At 41.1% G+C, this 19,573-nt stretch overlaps 2 protein-coding genes across 3 annotated transcripts; both read left to right on the top strand.

The window, feature by feature from the left end:
• On the top strand, window positions 1-7,864 carry LOC134860355 (sodium/hydrogen exchanger 2-like). 2 transcript variants are annotated; one of them, XM_063877315.1, is made up of 13 exons: window positions 1-1,072; window positions 1,354-1,561; window positions 2,414-2,654; window positions 2,725-2,975; window positions 3,594-3,811; window positions 3,914-4,110; window positions 4,238-4,327; window positions 4,963-5,033; window positions 5,236-5,370; window positions 5,702-5,798; window positions 5,896-6,009; window positions 6,426-6,489; window positions 7,515-7,864. In XM_063877315.1, the coding sequence occupies exons 1-13, from the start codon at window positions 820-822 to the stop codon at window positions 7,709-7,711; spliced, it is 2,136 nt and encodes a 711-aa protein (XP_063733385.1). In that variant the 5' UTR covers window positions 1-819; the 3' UTR covers window positions 7,712-7,864. The 2 variants fall into 2 exon arrangements, with proteins under 2 accessions (XP_063733385.1, XP_063733383.1); XM_063877313.1 differs by having other exon boundaries at window positions 3-1,072; window positions 1,339-1,561.
• Window positions 7,865-8,165: 301 nt separating this feature from the next.
• LOC134859475 (transmembrane protein 182-like) lies at window positions 8,166-13,129 on the top strand. The gene is made up of 5 exons (XM_063875982.1): window positions 8,166-8,552; window positions 9,989-10,112; window positions 10,343-10,441; window positions 10,851-10,988; window positions 11,619-13,129. Exons 1-5 carry the CDS (start codon window positions 8,385-8,387, stop codon window positions 11,837-11,839), a joined length of 750 nt encoding a protein of 249 aa, XP_063732052.1. The 5' UTR covers window positions 8,166-8,384; the 3' UTR covers window positions 11,840-13,129.
• Window positions 13,130-19,573: the final 6,444 nt, after the last annotated feature.

Raw genomic sequence — 19,573 nt, 5'->3', positions numbered from 1 at the left:
AAAAATACTCAAGTGAAGTGAAAGTACTTCAAATGTTTACTTAAGTATAATAATTGAGTAAAGAACTTAGGTACTTTCTATCACTGGTTACAGGTACTTTGCATGTCATCTGAACTGCACTCAAATGTTCAAAAATGTTCATCACAATCAATAAAAAAATCTGGCCCTCTTTTTTTGGACACCCCTGGTTTACGCTTTCAATTCTAGAGGCTGCTCAGCTTAGAAGTGTTGTGTATACCTGTTATCAACACCTGTTATAAGATATGAAACTCTATGTACTTGAGTTGTAACTTTACACTCTTCAGTCCTCATTCATATTATTAATTACTACCCAGATTTTCCTGCTATGTCAAATCCTCAAAGTATCTAAAAGCAAAGTAAGTATTCCACTTTTTTATGGGCTCCCTCGAGCCAGATGAATTAGGATCCTTAGGCCTAAGTGTAACATGTTTGTTACATTGTACCCATACTAGAAGTACAATGGCAAGAAGATGCTTTTACCTAAAATAACCGAAACATAAAGTGTTTATGTAATGGGTTGATGGAAGTAGCATCCTTCTAAACCACTAAAAAAAGTTGTGTCCTGACATAGTCAAGTATGTGGGTTTCTGTGTGTGTGTTTAGCTCTATGCTTATGTTGGCTATCATTGCTAGCTCAGGGATTCCTGTGCACATTAGTGACTGCATGAGTTGGGTTTAGGTTGTTTTGTGTGTGGGTGTACATGTGAGTGTGTGTTGTGCTTGCTCTCCCTTTATCTCCATAACCCCTGCCTATTCTCTCCCGGTCTCTCCCTCCTGTTGTCCCAGCATGGCTGCAGGATGGCTGCCCTGTGGACTCTCTCTCCGCTGCTCTCTGCCTGCCTGTTTTGGCCCACATGTTTGGCCTTGACTCCCGGAGCCGAGCCTCTGCAGCCCCAAAACCTGCCCCTCTCGCTGGGCTTCAACAGCAGCGATGGCAGCCCATCTTTGGATCTTCCCATGGCTCTTAGGGTTTTCAGCGTAGATTATCACCATGTGCAGGCTCCCTTTGAGATCGTGCTGTGGATCATGCTGGCCTCACTGGCCAAGCTGGGTAAGCTTCAATTGTTCTTCTGCTAATACAACATGTGAAAAGTCAAGAGAAGCTTTAAGGCTGGTCGGATGAAGTTAAACTAGGCAGTTCAAATATCACAACAATACTCACTTCACTTTCGTTAAAGTTCTCCAGTAAAAACATTTTTAAAATGTTGTGCTTTAGGTCAGAGTAAGGAAAGAAAATTCTTGCAGCTCCAAAAGTCACAACATGGTTGAAACCAACTAGCATGACATCCTTGTACCTTCTCGGTCTCTAACATCCAGGTTTCCACTGGTCAGGTCGGGTCCCAGCAGTGGTCCCAGAGAGCTGTCTACTCATCATGGTGGGCCTTCTGGTTGGAGGAGTGATCTATGGCGTTCGCCACTCTGCCCCCCCAACCCTCAGCGCTGAGGCTTTCTTCCTATTTTTGCTCCCACCGATTGTCTTAGACGCAGGATACTTCCTGCCAGGGAGGCTGTTCTTTGAAAACCTTGGCACCATCCTCTGGTTGGTACACAGTCAATGTTATGATTTTTGTATTTTTGTGAGTATGCTGATTGGTCTTTATTTAAAAGATGAAAACACTTTTCTATGACATGTTTGACATATTATGGATTACAGTTTTTGGACAGTCCAGCGCTTTCTTCTAGACTGAGAATTCTCAAAAATCATTTAGTTAATTGCACCAAAAATGTGTGTAGACATTCCAATATCCCAGAGGATTATGCACCTCAGAAGAAGAAAAGTTGAAGCTATAAACAACATAGCAACATTTCCACTGATAGAAGTCAAGTAGAGAAGAGGAGAGTAGAGAGTGTAGGATTAATTTTACTTACAGTATATTGTAATTTTGCTGGTTTGACAAAAAAATAAATAAAACATTTGCTTGGCTAAAATCTTGGGGTTTGAGCAGGGTGTCCCTTTTTGCGCTTCTGATGATTTTCTCTGACTAATATTGCCTCAAATCCAAAGAGGTGTACTATTGCTTTTGCTGTTGATACTATTGATGACACCGAAAATGAGTCTTGCCATACCATTCGATGGAAATGTAGTAATTGTGAGAAAAGTAGGAAATGGAAGATTGGAATGAAATCCGTTTTAATTTTCACACATGTACACATTGCCAAGGAGTAAAAACTGGCACATCTCAACCAGACCACACCAGGTACTTGTTCGGTTCTGGGACTTGAACCAACAACTCCTCCAGTTCTCAAGACCAGTCCCTACAAACTGAACTACTGTAACCCTACTCAGAAGCTCCTCTTAGCTCAGGAGGGTTCTTGTTTGTCTCATCATTGTTTTGAGATTGCCAAGCAGTATCGTTCCTGTTTCCTGTAAAGCTGCTGATTGTGTCTCCAGGTATGCGGTGCTGGGAACCCTCTGGAACGTGTTAGGCATCGGCCTGTCTCTGTATGGTGTTTGTCTGCTGGCTCACAGCTCTCTTGGAGACGTGTCTCTGCTCCACTGTCTGCTGTTTGGCTCTCTGATCGCTGCCGTGGACCCCGTGGCAGTGCTCTCTGTCTTCCAGGAGATGCATGTTAACGAACAGCTTCACATCTTGGTGTTCGGAGAGTCACTGCTCAACGACGCTGTTACTGTGGTGAGGGCAAGCGTGGGTTGTCTCAAAAAATATCTTAGTCTGTGCAGTAATACATGTCTCTTCCTACCAGGTGCTCTACAAGCTGTTTGAATCCTTCCTACGTCTGCCATCAGTGTCAGGGGTGGATGTGTTTCTGGGGGGGTGCAGGGTTTTAGTGGTGGGCCTGGGGGGACTGTTTGTAGGCCTCTTCTTCGGCCTGCTGGCTGCCCTCACCTCACGGTTCACCTCCAGAGCCCAGGTCATCGCCCCGCTCTTTGTTTTCCTCTACTCATATTTGTCCTACCTGACCTCGGAGATGCTTCACCTCTCTGGAATCATGGCGTGAGTGCTGCCAAGTATCAACCCCTAACTCAAAGCTCCTTTTGTCCCCAGTTAATATGTATTCAGCCACTTAAATGCCAAAATTCTCCTTGCCGCAAGTTGTGAAATCGATGTACTTTTAAACAGTTGGTTAACCATGTGTATTGAAACAAAACTACTGGGTAAGGTTTAAAAAAGATCGTGTTTTGGTTATAAGGGTTACGGTTAGGGTTAAGGATCTATTTGTTACATTATGTAAATAAAACACGTTAAGGTAAAGTTATCCACTTAATTAGGTGAGTGAAGTACTTATGTAACATTAGTTCGCTTATATACATACATCACTTAACATATGTCTTCATGTTGTCTTTTGGTTATTCTATGCTATGTAATACAAAACATCAATATCCTGAATGAAAGACCAAAGTATGTTTCACAATTTTGAGCCTTTCTGCAGTGAGCCATCTTACCAATGGATTTAAACAACCTACTGAGAGAATTGGGAGGTAGAGCAGGACCATAACCCCTCAAATCTTTGCCCCCAATATTGACTGATAGCCATTTAATAAATTGATAACAATTAAAGTTGCTGCTTGGTAAATCTGATTATATTTTACATAGTTTTTTCCCTTTCTACAGCATTGTGACCTGCGCTGTGACCATGAAGCAGTATGTGGAGGCTAATGTGTCCGAGCGCAGCAACACCAGCATCCAGTACTTCCTGAAGATGTGGAGCAGTGTGAGTGAGACCCTCATCTTCATCTTCCTGGGCGTGTCCACGATACAGGATGTCCACATGTGGAGCTGGCCTTTTGTCTGCTCCACGCTGCTGCTCTGCCTCGTCTGGAGGGCCTCAGGTAGCTTTAAAAAATCATTCACGTTGTACGTGCTGTTTCTCGCCAAAGCTTGATAAACAGTTGTCCAAATAAAAGAACTGACACATTTCCCTTCCTCTGAAGGTGTTCTCCTGCTGACCGCTGTGGTGAACAAGCTCCGGAGGAACACTGTGACATTCAGAGATCAGTTCATCATTGCTTATGGAGGCATGAGAGGGGCGATCTGCTTCTCCCTCGTCTTCCTGATCGATGACTTCCCAAAGAAAAGACTCTTCATCACAACTACCATCGTGGTCATCCTCTTCACTGTCTTTGTACAGGTGTGAGAACAATGTCACTAAACCACTTACTGTTTTTTCTGAAACTAAAAGTATTCTTTTTAACTTTTTCTTTTTGGCTACATTCAGTACTTATTTGTATGTTTGTTGAGTTTGGTTTTGTCTACAGGGGATGACTATTAAGCCTTTAGTAGAATTGCTGGATGTGAAGAGGAAGAAGAGAGGTCTCCATACAGTCAGCGAGGAGATCCACAGCAGGGTGAGGAATAACATCACATATGGCAATATGGTGGGCCTTCAGCATTGTCTGCAAGGTATACAGTATACACTTTTAATGCATTTTAAGTATTCAGAGTTCAAGGTCGCATCAAAATAACGATTGAGTTATTTTGTCCTTCACACGCAAATAAGTCTGCATAATATCCAGATAATTACAAAATACAGTGTATGCAATTATAAAAATGTGTTATAATAACATTTAAAAGTGTGCACAATTTATCTCCAGACCTTCATTCTAATATTTATTTGGGGAATCATGCTGTCACACAATGTTTATATCAAAGCATATTATCTACCTAATTTTTACCTGATTTATTTTTAGTGTCATCGTAGGATAGTGAATTTTTTATCCATCTTGTCAGTAAAGGAGCAACCACAATGAACTGTATTTCTCCAGTGGATTCATATCTTTTGTAAAATAAGGTCGCACAATGGCTATGTCTTTCCCTTTTATCTGTGAACACAAAAAAATAATGATAGGTAGTTACCCTACCAATACGTTCTCAATAGCTATGCACCAGAATGGAATCCTACTTCAATATAATCAATGAAAATTACAAATAGGGGCAAAATGTATGTTTCAATGAAATAATAGACTTTTGTGTCTCCTTTCAGCTCATTGACCACCTGCTGGCAGGGATAGAGGATGTGGTTGGATACTGGGGGCAGCACTACTGGAAAGACAAGTTAGTTTCTCTTGTTTTACATTGACTTTAAAGTTTGTGTGCAGCAGGTATTTCTCCCAAAATTTAAATAAAAAAAAAAGACCTGGTATGGCCAAAAGAGGGCAGCAAATACTTTTTGCTAAAGTTCCTGATAATTTCCTAGTGGAAGGACTCCTAATAATGTACAATGACCATTGACATGTCTTTTCTGTGTGTTTGTGAGGTTTGAGCAGTTCAACAAAAAGTACCTTCGTCGTTTCCTGATCCGTGACGATCACCAGGCCCACTCCAGCATCCTCAGAGTTTACCAGGAGCTGGAGAGAAGGGAGCAGAGGGGAGACGAGGAGGCCCCGCCAGTGTGAGAAAATATGTTATTACTTTATGTCAGTGTCTCTCGTAGAAAGGCTCAGGGATCTCAAGGACTTCATTAAAGAGAAGGGGCATAGAAACTAAGAAAATAGATCCAAGAACATGATTGGAAACTGTGCTAATTCATATCTTTAAAAAAGACTCAACATTTGATTCCTTACAACATTATGTTCATTTGTTTGAAAGTCAAAAGTCAAAACAAAATCCCCACTTTTTTCTTACTTTACACCCCATACATGGCACTGAACATTGATGAAATACCAGTTTTCTCAACACAGTTTTTGGCTCAATGGATCTGAATATTTCCCCCTCACTTTTAGAGTGGACCCTCGCTCCAACAGCCGTCCCCTCTTGCCCGAGGAGATGGAGAGCATCCGGCGTATCCTCTCAAGAAACCTTCAACACTTCAATAACATGGTAAATTCACAGCCTTGGTTTGATGAAAAATTTAACATAAGCTAAAGGTATGTACTATTCATCTGCTTTGGGGTTTATGCTCGTGCGGTCCCTCCAGCAAAGACCGGCCTACAGCAGACACACTTTGCACCAGGACGCCACCATGGACCGAGTGAGGAAACCTCTCCACAGACACCAGAGTCTGGGAGAAAGATACACGTATAAGGCTCAGGTATTGTATCCATGCAAACCCAAATCCTTCAGTCTAAGTTAAATTATTCTTAAACTTTAGATAATGTAAAAAGGCTAACTTAACTTAACTATATTTCCGAAAACTACAACTACTGGAAACAAAAAAAAAAGTATCCTCAGTAATGTCTACAAAAATGTATCTTTTCAAACCAACAACATATTGTATGCTTTTATTTTTAAGACGGTGACATTTATCTGTCACAAAATGTGTCATATTTAAAAATAAGGTGAAATATTATACGTCATTATTCATGAGAAGAAAAGGCCACTTTACTCAAGGAGAATTATCAAAAAGCTTGATAAGTTTTAATCTATTCATCAGAAGCATTTAGTTAAAACCTCTGGGGTGTTTCACAGGGGTCATTCTCCTTTGCCTACTTTTCCGTGTTGTAACAGGGGGAGGATGGAGAGTTCAAAAGCTCCCGCAGAGGGAGAGCAGGACTCAGCAGGTCCCACACAGGTAAAGTGAAAGAAAGTTCGATACATTTTAATATACAAAAAAACATATATCAGACCAAAAGATGCAGTTTTTCCTTCAGGTCTCAGAACCCTATTCCATACTGAGGTCCCAAGGATATGGATGTTATGATGTACGCTGTGTTCTTTGTGTGTGTGTGTGTGTGTGTGTGTGTGTGTGTGTGTGTGTGTGTGTGTGTGTGTGTGTGTGTGTGTGTGTATGTGTGTGTGTGTGTGTGTGTGTGTGTGTGTGTGTGTGTGTGTGTGTGTGTGTGTGTGTGTGTGTGTGTGTGTGTGTGTGTGTGTGTGTGTGTGTGTGTATCTAAGATACTGCTGTGGGAACTGACAGTCACAAGTAAATGGATGACAGAAAGTTTGTTTATTATAGAAATAATGTCTTATTATAACATATTATATATGAATATATTAGGGCGGCATAATATATTGTTTTTTTTAAATCGTCATTGCTTTATCAATCTCTCCAATCTAAACATTAAATAATAATAATAATAATACATTTCATTTGAAGGCGCCTTTCTCGGCACTCAAGGGCCCAATATTTTTGTTTGTTTGTTGAAAGAGAGTAGTAAAATTGTCAATTATAAATAAACCATCCCTTTTCATTTTTTTTATATTGAATTCACTTCAATGTTCAATTTCTTCAATAACATTTTTTTATTTAACAAGCAAGTTGTTTTTCGACATTATTGTCAAGCTGCAGAAAGTTAGAACTGAATTCACTTTAATTTCTGATTCTTTATCGCAAGCAATGTCATTATTGTTATATTTATTACTTTATATATTATATAAATATATTCATATAGCGTATTTTCCTAATGTTGCAGCCCGAATCAATATACAGTTTTAGTTCTGTTGACCCAGGCCTTAACGCTATCAGTATTCATTAACGAAACACAAGCTTAAAAGTCCTGAGATTATCACTTGTCTCACTACACCTCCTGACCTTTGACCTTGACATCGATACTAAAAGCATTCTGAATTATACTGCAGCCTCTCCTCTCTTGGCAGTGTGCTCCATGAGCCCGAGGCCTGTCCTGCAGGATGCATCAGTCCCAGCAGCTTCAGCTCCGGCCAGAGGACAAGTGGATCCCAACTCTGAAGCCTCCATAGAGGAGCAGATTTCTCCACAACAACAAGAAGCACCTTTGGAAAGATCTGCGAGGAAACAACTCAGCTTTGTTTTGGAGAGCGAGAAGCAGCCATGAAGGCAGACTGTGAGAAAGAAGATCTTAAAAGTGTTTAAAAATGGCTCCATAAAGAGATAATTACCTCATGTTTATTTATCCATAGAGCTGTGAGTTTTAAAGGTTGATAAAAGGTTTTGCATTTTCATGGACCCCTTGAAATTAAAGCTTTTAAAATGCATCAAATAATTCTTGGTTTTATCATTTTAAGTTCAAACAAATCCTTCTTAGCTCTCACCTCAGTAACACCTTTGCTGGAGGTCTGTGGGTCATTTGCATCTGTAGTCTAATTCATATTCATCATGGCGCTTAAAGGTTAACACCCACCTTAGAAATACCTTGCAGTCATAAAGGCAGATACTGGCTGTCTACATTACAAGCATACGCACAAACCAATCCTGCCTCTTCTTGTTTCCTTTATAAATGCAAAGCACACCCGCCGGTAATTTGACGAGGACAGGCTTACTGCTTCCTAAAATAACTCCTGTCCCCCTGTCTGACCTCCTCAGTTACTGGTGCTGCTTTTCCCCACAGCTCCCAGCATGCAAGGGAGTGGCAGGGAGAGCCAGCCTGTTTTTGGTAGAGATTTAAGGGTCTGGGCAGTGGGCTGCAGAGTGGACACCAGAGAAGAGCTGAGGAGAAACAGACTGAGAGCTGAGGTTAAAGAGCATTGAAGGAGTTTTGCACTGGAGTTATGAGGGTGGGACCTGCAACCTTGGCTGGGGGGATATTTGGGGTAGTGGGGACATTGTGTTTCTTCATTGCCTTCGCTACGGACTACTGGCTTGTGGCCAGTGACAACTGTGGACCGTATACATGGCCGACACAAACAAGACTGATAACAGATGCCAATGGGACTGAGGTAGGACGGAAACATGTGTGCACATATTTGATATTCACTAACTCAATTATATATTCATGAATGAAAACCTCACTGCTCACTGTCAAAATAAGTCAGTCAGCGCCGCACATAATAAGTCACAACATCACATGCAAAAACCACAAAAAGCCCAATGTGGAATATGATCAGACCGTGGGTGCACGCTATGTCACAAAGGGATATTTAAAGACGTACCAAAATAATTTGCTAATGCACTTTTGTAAAGTTAGAGGACTCACAGGGAATGGGTTTCCCTAAAATTAAAAAATGTAGAAACTCATAGATAGATAGATTTATACTTATTCCTCCCAAGCTGTGGGATTGTTCAAGGATTCTGCATTTGACCCATCCTTGTATTAGGAGCAGATGGCAGCTATTATGTACAGTGCCCAGGTAGCAGTGTAGGGGTGGTGCCTTGCTCATTGGCACCATGGCAGGTGCAGAACCAAAACCTGCAACGTTCAATGTCTTAAACATCTCTTATGAGCCATTACAAGTTAGTAGTGGTGTCTGTATGTGAAGGTCTTTACCTAGATTGTCAAAATGTTATCATTTTCTTGGTGTCAATTTCTACAAAACGTAAGGTAAGTTACAAAAGATGCAGGGAAAAGCTTGTTAGAACGGAACAAACTAAAAAGGCAAAATAGCAAGAGAACATACTTTAGCTCCTTCTAAAACAAGAATCAATCTTGGGATGGCTTTCCTCCATTGGCGAGCATCATAACCATTGTTAAGCCAGGTAGGAATGGCCGAATTGTTTTGTTGTGTATTTCGCATTCATTGTCCCTTTAAAAGAAAAAGATTGTTAAAAGAGAAGGTACTTCATTGATACAGTAGTCAAAACATTTTCTTTAGGTATGACAAAAAAGATGCTATTTTCCTTAAAAATAAGGCTTTGTAGGACATGCTTTGAGCAAAAGGATACCTTTCTTTTTTCATAATAGTGTTACGAAAGTTATACACAACATGAATTTAGAATGTTATGTATAACTTCACTTATCCCAGTCTGCTCAGCCATGCAACATTCTTAGAGAGTTCACAAACTGCAAAGTAAGGGATATATTTATAAAAAGCTAATCCCTTGTTGAACTCCTCCCTAACTCCACAGCACAACTAAGTCTTTCATTTTCAATAAAAGAGGATGATTTAAGTTGCTGTGCGTTATTCAGCACCATCAATCATTCTTTTGACAAGCAAATGGATGTTTCACTCATGCGTGTTTCATGAGTTCCCCTCAAAAACCTCACAGACGACGGCAGGCCATAATCAGAACCACGTTTGATGCCGTGGCCCCGCTGAAGGGCTGAGTCGCTAACAGAGAAGTGTTCACAAATCTGGCACAGATTTAGTCTTCAGACATTTCAGTAGCCATCTCTGTGTTTGTGTGCTGATGTCACTCTGTCTCTTTTTTCTTTTAGATCGAGATAGTGGAGGCAGTCACTGTTTCTCCTCCACCTCTCACTCTGCACCACGAGGGCTTCTTCTGGCGGTGTGTGTTTCAGGTGGAGCCCTCGGCGAGTGCACACCTGGCCACTCTCTTCAGTATGTATGCCTTCTAACAAGGCGACAAAAAGTTTTTGTGTGTGGTCTGCTTGAAAAGAAACAAGTGCAGGACAAAAAACTTGTATAATATTGATATTTGACCGAAAAATACAGGAACCTAGAAAATGTGTTGCCACTTATGTAAGTGTGTGGAATATTTTAGCTCTTGTGTGTTCAAACACTCTATAGTGGTTCTTCAAGAATTTTCTTTTTGGCTTTTACTTTTTCAGCCAACCAGCCAGAATCCAAGGTGTGTATCCATGGTTACCTCTTTCCCCTGCCTGTCGCAGTTGGACAGGTGCCTCATCCAAGTTATGATGCGACAGCAGGTAACACATTCACCCATACTTATGATGCTTTCAGCATAATCTTGAAGGTATGTTGGTTTAAATGTATTTCCTCCAACTTCAAAGTGTTTTAGGTGCGTGGCACCAAACATTAACAGAAAACCTGGTTGACCATGAAAGACCGATGTTTTTTTTGCAACACAACTCCTGAACCCTCAGCAGGAGTCTGTTTGTTTTTTAAATTAAGTCTTTATGCTATGCTAGCCCATCTCCTAGCTGTAGCTTCATAGGTGAAATGGTTAGTTATGAGAGGTAGGCCAACCTTCGCAGCTTTACGTCTTTATTTGCAGAATTTCACTACTGTGGCCTGAATGCAGAGAATCAATAACTATGCCATGTAGATAGAGTAATAACTTGTTTTTGATGGTGACCTGGTTTAATTTCATTGCAGTGTTTCGGGGTTTCTGGACCCTGCTGATCATCTTTGGCCTGGTCGCGGCTCTCACTGGAGGCTTCCTGTTGGTCTGCGGCGTCCCCTTCTTCAGCCACAAACTCTACAAAGTGGGCGGTGCCTTCCTCATCGCCGCTGGTAAAATATCATCTTTGTACATCAATCAATCATTCCATCAAAATACTTAATTAATCCCAGAAGGTAATTCGGTTGGGTTGTATCAACCGCTATGCTAGCCGGCTTTAGTACAATTAGCTTTCCCTGGTGTAAAAAAGGTGTATATGGAATAAAACAAGTTTTTAAAAAAGTTTAGCGAGGGCACACTTTAATAAGTTACTAATGGGAGTTACTAATAGAAAATGACAAGTTAGACCAAATAATAAAACTAAAAGTTTAAAATAGTACAAAACTAACAGGAGCAACTGCAACAGGGCGCTTTCACATTTGGCTGATGCGCCCTACAGAAGGCCTACATGTGGTGAGTTCATAACCATGGTATTTATCTGCAGTGTGAAATATGCTGCTAGGGGAATAGGTGAATGAACAGACATACACACATGTCACCGTCATCGCTATTGTCAGCTGTTGATATCGTTCACATGACAAACACCAACACACAGAGCAGCAGATGTCTACCCGCAGTGCTGTCGCTATAACAACAGCGGGGTTAAACACTGCTACCGTGGTTACAGTAGAGATGAGTAGGAGCTGCATTCCTCTGCTGTTACTCACAGCAGTGATGTCTTTGTCTCCCTGAAACTTCTCCAGCCCTGTTGTTCCTGCTCCTGCTGCTACTCTACGTTCTGTGGATGGAGGTGATGGATGTGGAGCGCTATGTCCTGCAGGAGAGAGGACAGACGTGTCCCAATGCTCAGGTGTCATTGCTCTACGGCCTGTCATTCATGGTGGCTGCCGCCGGCGTTCCTCTGCTGCTCGTCTCTGGGATGGTCTTCATGCTGGTGGGCCGTGCTCTGCGAGCCAGCAAGTGAGCCTGCCATCTGGCCTACAGGGGAAGAAAGGACTGACCTTTTTATGTGGTGCACTGGGACTCAGCAGCACACTCATGGGATGTTAAAACTGTCTGGAAAGACTCGATCAATATTGCAGTAGCACCCTTTGGATGTCCATACAGTCAGAGACACTACATTTGTGTTTTTTATAACTTACTTTGCTTTATGTATATGAGATAATTACAAACTTCTACGATCATTAATGTCACAACAAGTCAGTTAGAGGGTATTATTATTAGATTAGCTGGAAAATGTCAAGCAACTGTTCTCAACTTCAAATCTTGCCTCCTCCTATAACAGTAATGCAAAGTTGTGACAATATAATTCACCAGTCGTCTGATATTGGGTCCATATACAGTCTCAACAAAATAAAAAGTCAGCTACTTACTAACAGCAGGGCTAGAATATCGTAAACTCAACCAAACTGCTGACAGGGTTAGGGTTAGGGTTAAGCTGCATTCACATGACAGGCGGTAAAACGGCTCTGCGCTGATGCTGCTGTTGTGTTTTTACGGCGCTCTGACCCCATTCACCACTGACCTTTCACCACGCAGCCAAACAAATGACAGCTGAATAAAGCGACACAAGCTAGCAGGGGAGGTAACTGTAGAAACACAACTAAACCAGCTGTTTCAACCCCAAGAACTCATTGCCCAACCTCGCGATGAGCAAAGAACAAACTGCATTTCACGTGACTGCAGCTTTAGGGTTAGCCCGCCACATAAAAAACCTGTATTATTGACATTGTTTTTAGTATGGTTTGATCCGTTTAAAACACTGAGTTAGATGTTACTCGATAGTTGAGGTTTTCAACTCAATTTCTTTGCCACCAAACACTATAGCTTGACTGGGTGCTTGGGGTGGTGATAAACGTTACTGAAACTTTAGCCATTTTTGTATTTTTTGTTTTGTTTTACTATAACCGGGGGCTGTACAGTGTGATTGATAAGCCCTCTGGCAGCTCAACTTGTTTTCCTCTAATACTGAACTCAGTGAAGACTACATGCTTCTGTAACTCACTATTATTTCTCGTGGAACAAGTGTTGTAACAAGACAGGATGGGCCATGGGTAATCAGTTAGCATGCTAATCTATCTCTTCAACACAATACATAGACTTATTTGACATCACGTCAAAACTGTTACTTCTTCACATTCTGTTGATTCTTTTTTACTGTTCTAAAGTGAAATTCAGACATATCTTGGACATTGTACCTTTAATATATTCATCTAACAACATTGTGTAAGTATAAATATGTCTTCCACTGATACTGTCTCAGTACAGATTGAAGTTTTTTTCATTATTGCTGCAAATGAGGAGTCTTCAGAGCTGAAGGTGAGAAATGTATGGCTGAACCAGCTGTGTCTCCTGTCCTGATTTTGGCACACGATCAAAGTAGGCTAGCTGGAGCAGGGTGAGGTGGGAGGGAGGGATGGCTGGATGGACTGGAGACAGAAATGGTGGCTTTAGATAGAGGGTGGGGGTTGGGGTGTTGCAGGAGAGGGATGTATATGGGGGGGATAGAGAGAGAATTGATGCTTGTAGGGGGGCACAAGAGGGCTTTTGAGAAATGAACAGCTGTTTGTGGGTTTACTCGGTGTACAGCAGGCCGGCCACCTGCCTCCTTCACACCAGTCACATTTCACTCCCACGTCGCAATCCTCTTGCTTTCTCTTGTCTGTCCCGTACTGTTACATTTATCTGTCACAACCTACACTGAGTTTTTTCAGAAATTTAGAAACCCAATTCATTGACACACAGCCATTGCAACCATAGACAGAATGACCCACACCCTTAAAGGGTACGCACAGACTTGAGATTGTATCAGCAATATAAAATGATGCTTCCTTTTCATTGGTCTGAATGGGCAGAGGCATTTCTATCACACATATCAGCTTTCATCTGCGCTACTGGGAGCAAGAGTGGCCAAGAGGGGGGGGGGGGGGTGTTTGCTTCAAAGACCTCACTGATCAAACACAGAAACACACACACACACACACACACACACACACACACACACACACACACACACACACACACACACACACACACACACACACCCTGCGATCAAACTGTCCACAACACCAAGTTTAATTATTAATATACTGCTGACACTAGATCTGACTTATGTAAGACATTGCACTTCAGAGTGTAATGCTGTAATGTCACGACCAAATGCTAAAGGTCAACCGTGTTACCTGTGACGTCAGCATGTTCATTTTGGTACATTGTGGTTCTAGACAATTTGTTATCTGTATTTAACATGTGTTTTTTTTACATCTGTTATCATCATTTCCTAACTTTGGAAGAATAGTTTTAAAAATTGAAAATGCTTTCATGATTAAGTATGCAAATACATAAAAGCTGAATAACTAAACAAATAACCAAGATTTTCAAACCACTGAAAGAGTAAAAAGTCAGCTCAGTCAGTCAGTAGTAATTCTCCTTTTTGAGTTCAGTTTTAATCTGATGATAATTTTAACTACAATAAATAAATCTCTTATTGTGATATGGAGGCATAATGAGAGTAAAATAGATTAAAAAGGAAAATACAAGAAAGAAAGTACAAAGTCAGAGATAAAAAGAAAATAGTCCATCTGATTAAAACTGTGGCAAAACATTTAAAATACAAGCAGATCTCTGTGGAAAGACCAATCTGCACACTTTTAAGAAAAACTTAAGGAGCAACCAATGAGCATTTTACAAAGCAAGGAGAGCAATCACTTTCTCTAGTTCTGTCTCCGGGATTTATGCCAGTATCCTGAAACGATGGAGTTACATAAAAATAAATAACATTTTAGTGACATGGGGTTTTAGGTTCATTTAAGTTGCATTTAAACACTCAACAACATGTCTTATTTGTTGTGAGTCCGAGTTACCGATCCTCAGACCTCACTGTGAACAGAAAAGCTTAGATTGCATAACACGGGTGCCACAGTCAGTTGACATTGGTTGTTCGTTCAACAGATGGAAAAAAAAATTAAGATTTAAAATGAATTCAAACCTGATCCTAAAATATCCCTTCATTCTGTAATGAGGTCTATTTTATTTATGAAATACATTGCGTGACATAGATTTACATCGCTATATAAATTAACATTGGTAATAAAGGCCACAAGTAGATACATTACTTGATCGCTATGCATCCAGCAACCAACTGTTGCACCTTGTATAAGTCTATTATAAGAAGAAGTTGCTTCTTTATTTCACTTGCTTCGAATAAAATGAACACACTAGCCAAGATCTTTACAACCACAGGAGGAGGTGATCATGGAAACACAGCCGCTATTGTGAGCATTGAACTGCAGGTGGTATTATTTAGTGCTTTTTCTCTTTTACTACTGCCAAAATAAGACTACTGACAGCGGCTGGCAGCAGCTTAGTCAACACCTATGACGTTTGGTCACTGATAGGCCAGCGATGCTAAATGAGATGCCAGTGGTGTGCTTGTCACTGACGTTCCGAGTAACTCACAAGCCCAGTTTGAGACCATCTTATCCACGGCATGGCACCAAGTCCTGAATGTTTCTGCAAAGTTTAAGGAGGCAGCTGTGCATTGCTTTTTAAGGCAGATGGAAAATGTATTGGCGGCCAAAACAATGTTGGCTATTGGTATTGCTGAAAAATTCAATAACAGTTATTTATAGGCTACATAGCCTTAGGAGTAATAACGTACCAGTTTGTACTTAGGATGGGACTGGATGAAAAGTGTCATTAAAGTCTAAAGGGTTAATCCTCAGCGGTTTCGCTTCAGAGTGGAAATATTGGCTTGTGGATGAAAAGGTCAGGGGTAACCTTCATCCTTAAATTATTATTTATGTCCACCTAAGTATGAGACAAATAAATAGCATTTAAAAAATTAAAGCATGTAAACATGCCACAGTAGAGTAACAAAATACAAATACGAACCTGAAAACGAGGATACATTTTTAAACATCTTAAAATTGTACTTCTGTTTTTGCTTCAAAGATATTATGACCATTTCTGTTTCTGATTGTTTTGTACCAACAAACCCACAACATCTGGAAGATGGACTGATATTAACAATTGGTTCTTGCGTTTAATAACTTTGAATTGTATTTTTTCTGATACATAGATGGTAACTGGCTCACTTCACTTAATTCATGGCTGTAGCCGAATTACCCAAACCAGCCAGCAGAGGGCTCTCCAGCTCTCTTCTTCAAAAGAAACACCTCCTATGCATGGATGGTCAGAAAGGAGAACACATATGAGGGAGCAGTGAGTGGAAAGGAAAGGAAAGTGAAGGAAAGGAAAGGAAGCAATTACTGAGCAGAGTACTGAGCTATAGAACCCGGATGGTTCAGTGATTGTAGCTCTTCCTAATCATACTTAATTAACACTTATGTCTCCTCCCCTGTCATCCACAACAATGGAAACACACTATCACTTCATTTAAGGAAAAAATAATCTTGCACTTGAAGTGTCAGCAATTATGACGTTATAATATTATGCATATGGCCTAGTGAGCGTCATGTGAATAAAGACATGACATGATAATAAAGTAATAAATGGTTTGCAAATTAACCCCAACAGACCCAAGGAACCCAAAGAGCATACATCTTGTTGATTAGTGGTAATGAGTGTGTGTTGTATGCATGTGTGTCTAATGCATACATCTGTATTTCCAGGCATGGCAGTGTTAGTCGCTGCTAATTTTCAGTATTTGCTGAAGGTCCCATGTATGTGATGTGTCAGACAGCAAACAGCAGGATGTGGTCTCACACTAGGTAGGGAAATTAACCCTGCGTGGACCCCTCACCCCTCTGTCCTTTGGAGCACCTGGTCTGAATACTGGTGGGCTCTAATCCAGTCAAAGAGGGCGATACACTTGGTGAGAGCTCTTTCCTTCTTTTCTCCAAACCCCTAACTCTAATAGTGAGCCGATTACCTGCTCTGTGTGTGTAAGCCCCAGTCTGTATAATATGTGTGTATGTGTGTGTGCTCTGGCCAGACGGACACAGTTCCTCCGAGATAAAGGTTTCTCCCCTGTCAAAAAAATGACTGATAATAATAGCTGATATGAGAGAATAGCAAGCCTTATGGCATCACTCATGCTTTTTTTGTTTCTTTTGTACAACCCAAATCCCAAGAAACAGCCCCACAACCCCCCTAAAACACACACACACACACACACACACACACACACACACACACACACACACACACACTGCTAATCTCTATTGGGGGAGAATTGAGGTAGAGAGGGAGCAGGTGGAAGGATAAAGACGATTTTCTGTGTGTTTCTTTTTCTCTTTTTGAATAAATAACTAGTGTGGTCCTATTAAAGAAATTGCTCCCCTCAAACACCCTCCACATGCAGACAAACACACACACACAAACACACACACTTTTCATGAAGCCAGATTATGTCTCAGACAGCCAGAGCTCCTGCCTTCAATTAACCTCACAAAGACAGGATCACTTACACACACATGTGATGATAGCGAGTAAAGAGGTGTGTGTCTGTGTGTGTGTCTTAATTTGTGCTATGTGTTCAACAGACAAGCTCTACAAGGCAGAATACAACAGTCAACTTATTAATGAAGGATAGTATGTCATTAGTCTTCTCAGAGAAGATGCAAACATTTCTGTGAATAGCCCACCGTGTTTTATTATTGTTATTAGTACATTTTCTGCTGCCGAAAATCATTACAGGTAGAATGTGCTCCTGTGTAAAGTCTTAGTAACATTCATTCTGGAGGTGAAGTCGATGAAGGCTGGTCATCTGAGGATCGGATAGCAGCAATGCTAAAGAAGAGCGCTAAAGCATTAGCAAGTAGCTGCTCTGTATTTTTGATTTATTGGCACTCACCACACTGAGAGGAAGTGCGGCTATTTGAATACTTGTCTAGACCCAAAATGATCAAGCACACATGGGACTTCCACCCAGCAGACAGATGTGTGTGTCCCTTGTGGAAGGCAAAACCCAGTTTGGAGTCAAGTTAGCCTACATAACAAATATAATGATTGTACTCAAATCTCAGATCTTTTGTTAAACTTAAAAAGATAAATTTAATCCCAAGCCATAACAACGTTTTTTGTTTTAAATCACCTTGATTTTAGTTGCATGTTGTTCCTGATATGCACCCTTATGTGTTATGCAAGTGCTATTCTTAGTAATTATAAATATTTCTCCCCCAAAACCAGCCTTTTATCCTTCCAGTGCTATCTTTACACCAACTACCAAGCAACAGATTGCAGTTTAGGACCCCCTTTGGCTATTTAATGTCTGGGTGTTTGTGTGTGCGTAACGAATATGTTGAGGGGACCCTAATCTTTTTTTACACACTCACATTGTGGGGACTCGCCTTTTTGGGAACAAAATGCAAATCCCCATGACACAAATTATACATTTTAGGCCGAAGTCTTGGCAACGTTAAGGTTAGTTTTATTCTCCAGAAAATAAATGTATCAACACAATGTCCTCTAAAGACATAGACACATGACTGTGTGTGTGTGTGTGTGTGTGTGTGTGTGTGTGTGTGTGTGTGTGTGTGTGTGTGTGTGTGTGTGCGTGTGTGTGTGTGTGTGTGTGTGTGTGTGTGTGTGTGTGTGTGTGTGTGTGTGTGTGTGTGTGTGTGTGTGTGTGTGTGTGTGTGTGTTTGTTTGTGTTTAGGTCAGCTGCCATGACAGAGCTGTCTCCAGTACATTCAGTAGTGTGACTGACAATAATCTTTTTTTTTCATCCCCCTACTGATCTGTAGGGGGATGTTACGCTGGTTCTGCCCAGTCCATGGCTTTTGACCCTGACTCACACACACAAACCAGTGTAATGGATAGGACACACACAAAGTGACTCTTTACACACATTGCTCACTCTTGGAGTTGTCTGTTAAAAAAAAAAAAAATCCAGTGCAGATATAGTAAAATTCCTTCGAACAACAAATAACAAAAAATCAATTAAACAAAAAACAAAGAAGAGTTTAGCAAAGGAAGAGCTCTGTGTGGATAGAATAGAGAGGGGACACTGACTCATCCATCCCGTTTCTTCATCTCTACTGTATGTCTTTATTTTCCTTTAACATCCCCCTACACACACACACACACACACACACACACACACACACACACACACACACACACACACACACACACACACACACACACACACACACACACACACACACACACACACACACACACACACACCCACCCCCCAACTTCTTTCATTTCTGCTGAAGGAGAGGAAGAGGAGGGAGGAGGGGGTTGCGATTAGTTTCAGGGTTCCAGCCCACTTGATTGGCAGCTGGCAGCATATGGAGCTGTGAGGAAGGTTTGCCCACGCTCACTTCTGAGGAAACAAATATTTGCCTGAAGGGGAGAGAGAAAGAGTGAGGGGAAAAAAAATATTAATTAGTTTGCAGACGCACCGAGAGATAAAAAGTCGGCAAGACGTATCCATCAAAAGGCTGCAGAGTTAGCTGCAAAATGGAAATTTTCCCCAAGTTGACAGATCCAGTGGGCTGCCGGCAGAGCTGAGGGGAAGAACACATGCGCACTGGGAAAGCACTGAGGTGCACAACACAAGAGCCCAATGTGGAGTCTACATTAACATCTGTGCATACGTTAACATACTCTGTGGAATTAACATTTGGGATGGCATCTTCCACGCTTGAGAAACACTACTCTAGCCCCTTCAATTATTTCTTAATTATCGCCTCCACATCCAAACAGTTGTGTAAGGATGAAATGG

Source organism: Eleginops maclovinus, chromosome 23 (genome assembly GCF_036324505.1).
Source record: "Eleginops maclovinus isolate JMC-PN-2008 ecotype Puerto Natales chromosome 23, JC_Emac_rtc_rv5, whole genome shotgun sequence".
Classification (NCBI taxonomy): Eukaryota; Metazoa; Chordata; class Actinopteri; order Perciformes; family Eleginopidae; genus Eleginops; species Eleginops maclovinus.
This window is presented reverse-complemented; position numbering and strand designations above follow the sequence as displayed.

What these genes read in the sequence shown, in the direction of transcription:
- LOC134860355 (XM_063877313.1), top strand. Translation starts at nt 820, where the DNA reads ATGGCTGCCCTGTGGACTCTCTCTCCGCTGCTCTCTGCCTGCCTGTTT. An exon ending in TCAACGACGCTGTTACTGTG is followed by an intron (nt 2,655 to 2,724) that starts GTGAGGGCAAGC and finishes TCTTCCTACCAG; the next exon opens with GTGCTCTACAAGCTGTTTGA. An exon ending in CACCTCTCTGGAATCATGGC is followed by an intron (nt 2,976 to 3,593) that starts GTGAGTGCTGCC and finishes CCCTTTCTACAG; the next exon opens with CATTGTGACCTGCGCTGTGA.
- LOC134859475 (XM_063875982.1), top strand. Translation starts at nt 8,385, where the DNA reads ATGAGGGTGGGACCTGCAACCTTGGCTGGGGGGATATTTGGGGTAGTG. An exon ending in CAGATGCCAATGGGACTGAG is followed by an intron (nt 8,553 to 9,988) that starts GTAGGACGGAAA and finishes TTTTTCTTTTAG; the next exon opens with ATCGAGATAGTGGAGGCAGT. An exon ending in ACACCTGGCCACTCTCTTCA is followed by an intron (nt 10,113 to 10,342) that starts GTATGTATGCCT and finishes TTACTTTTTCAG; the next exon opens with CCAACCAGCCAGAATCCAAG.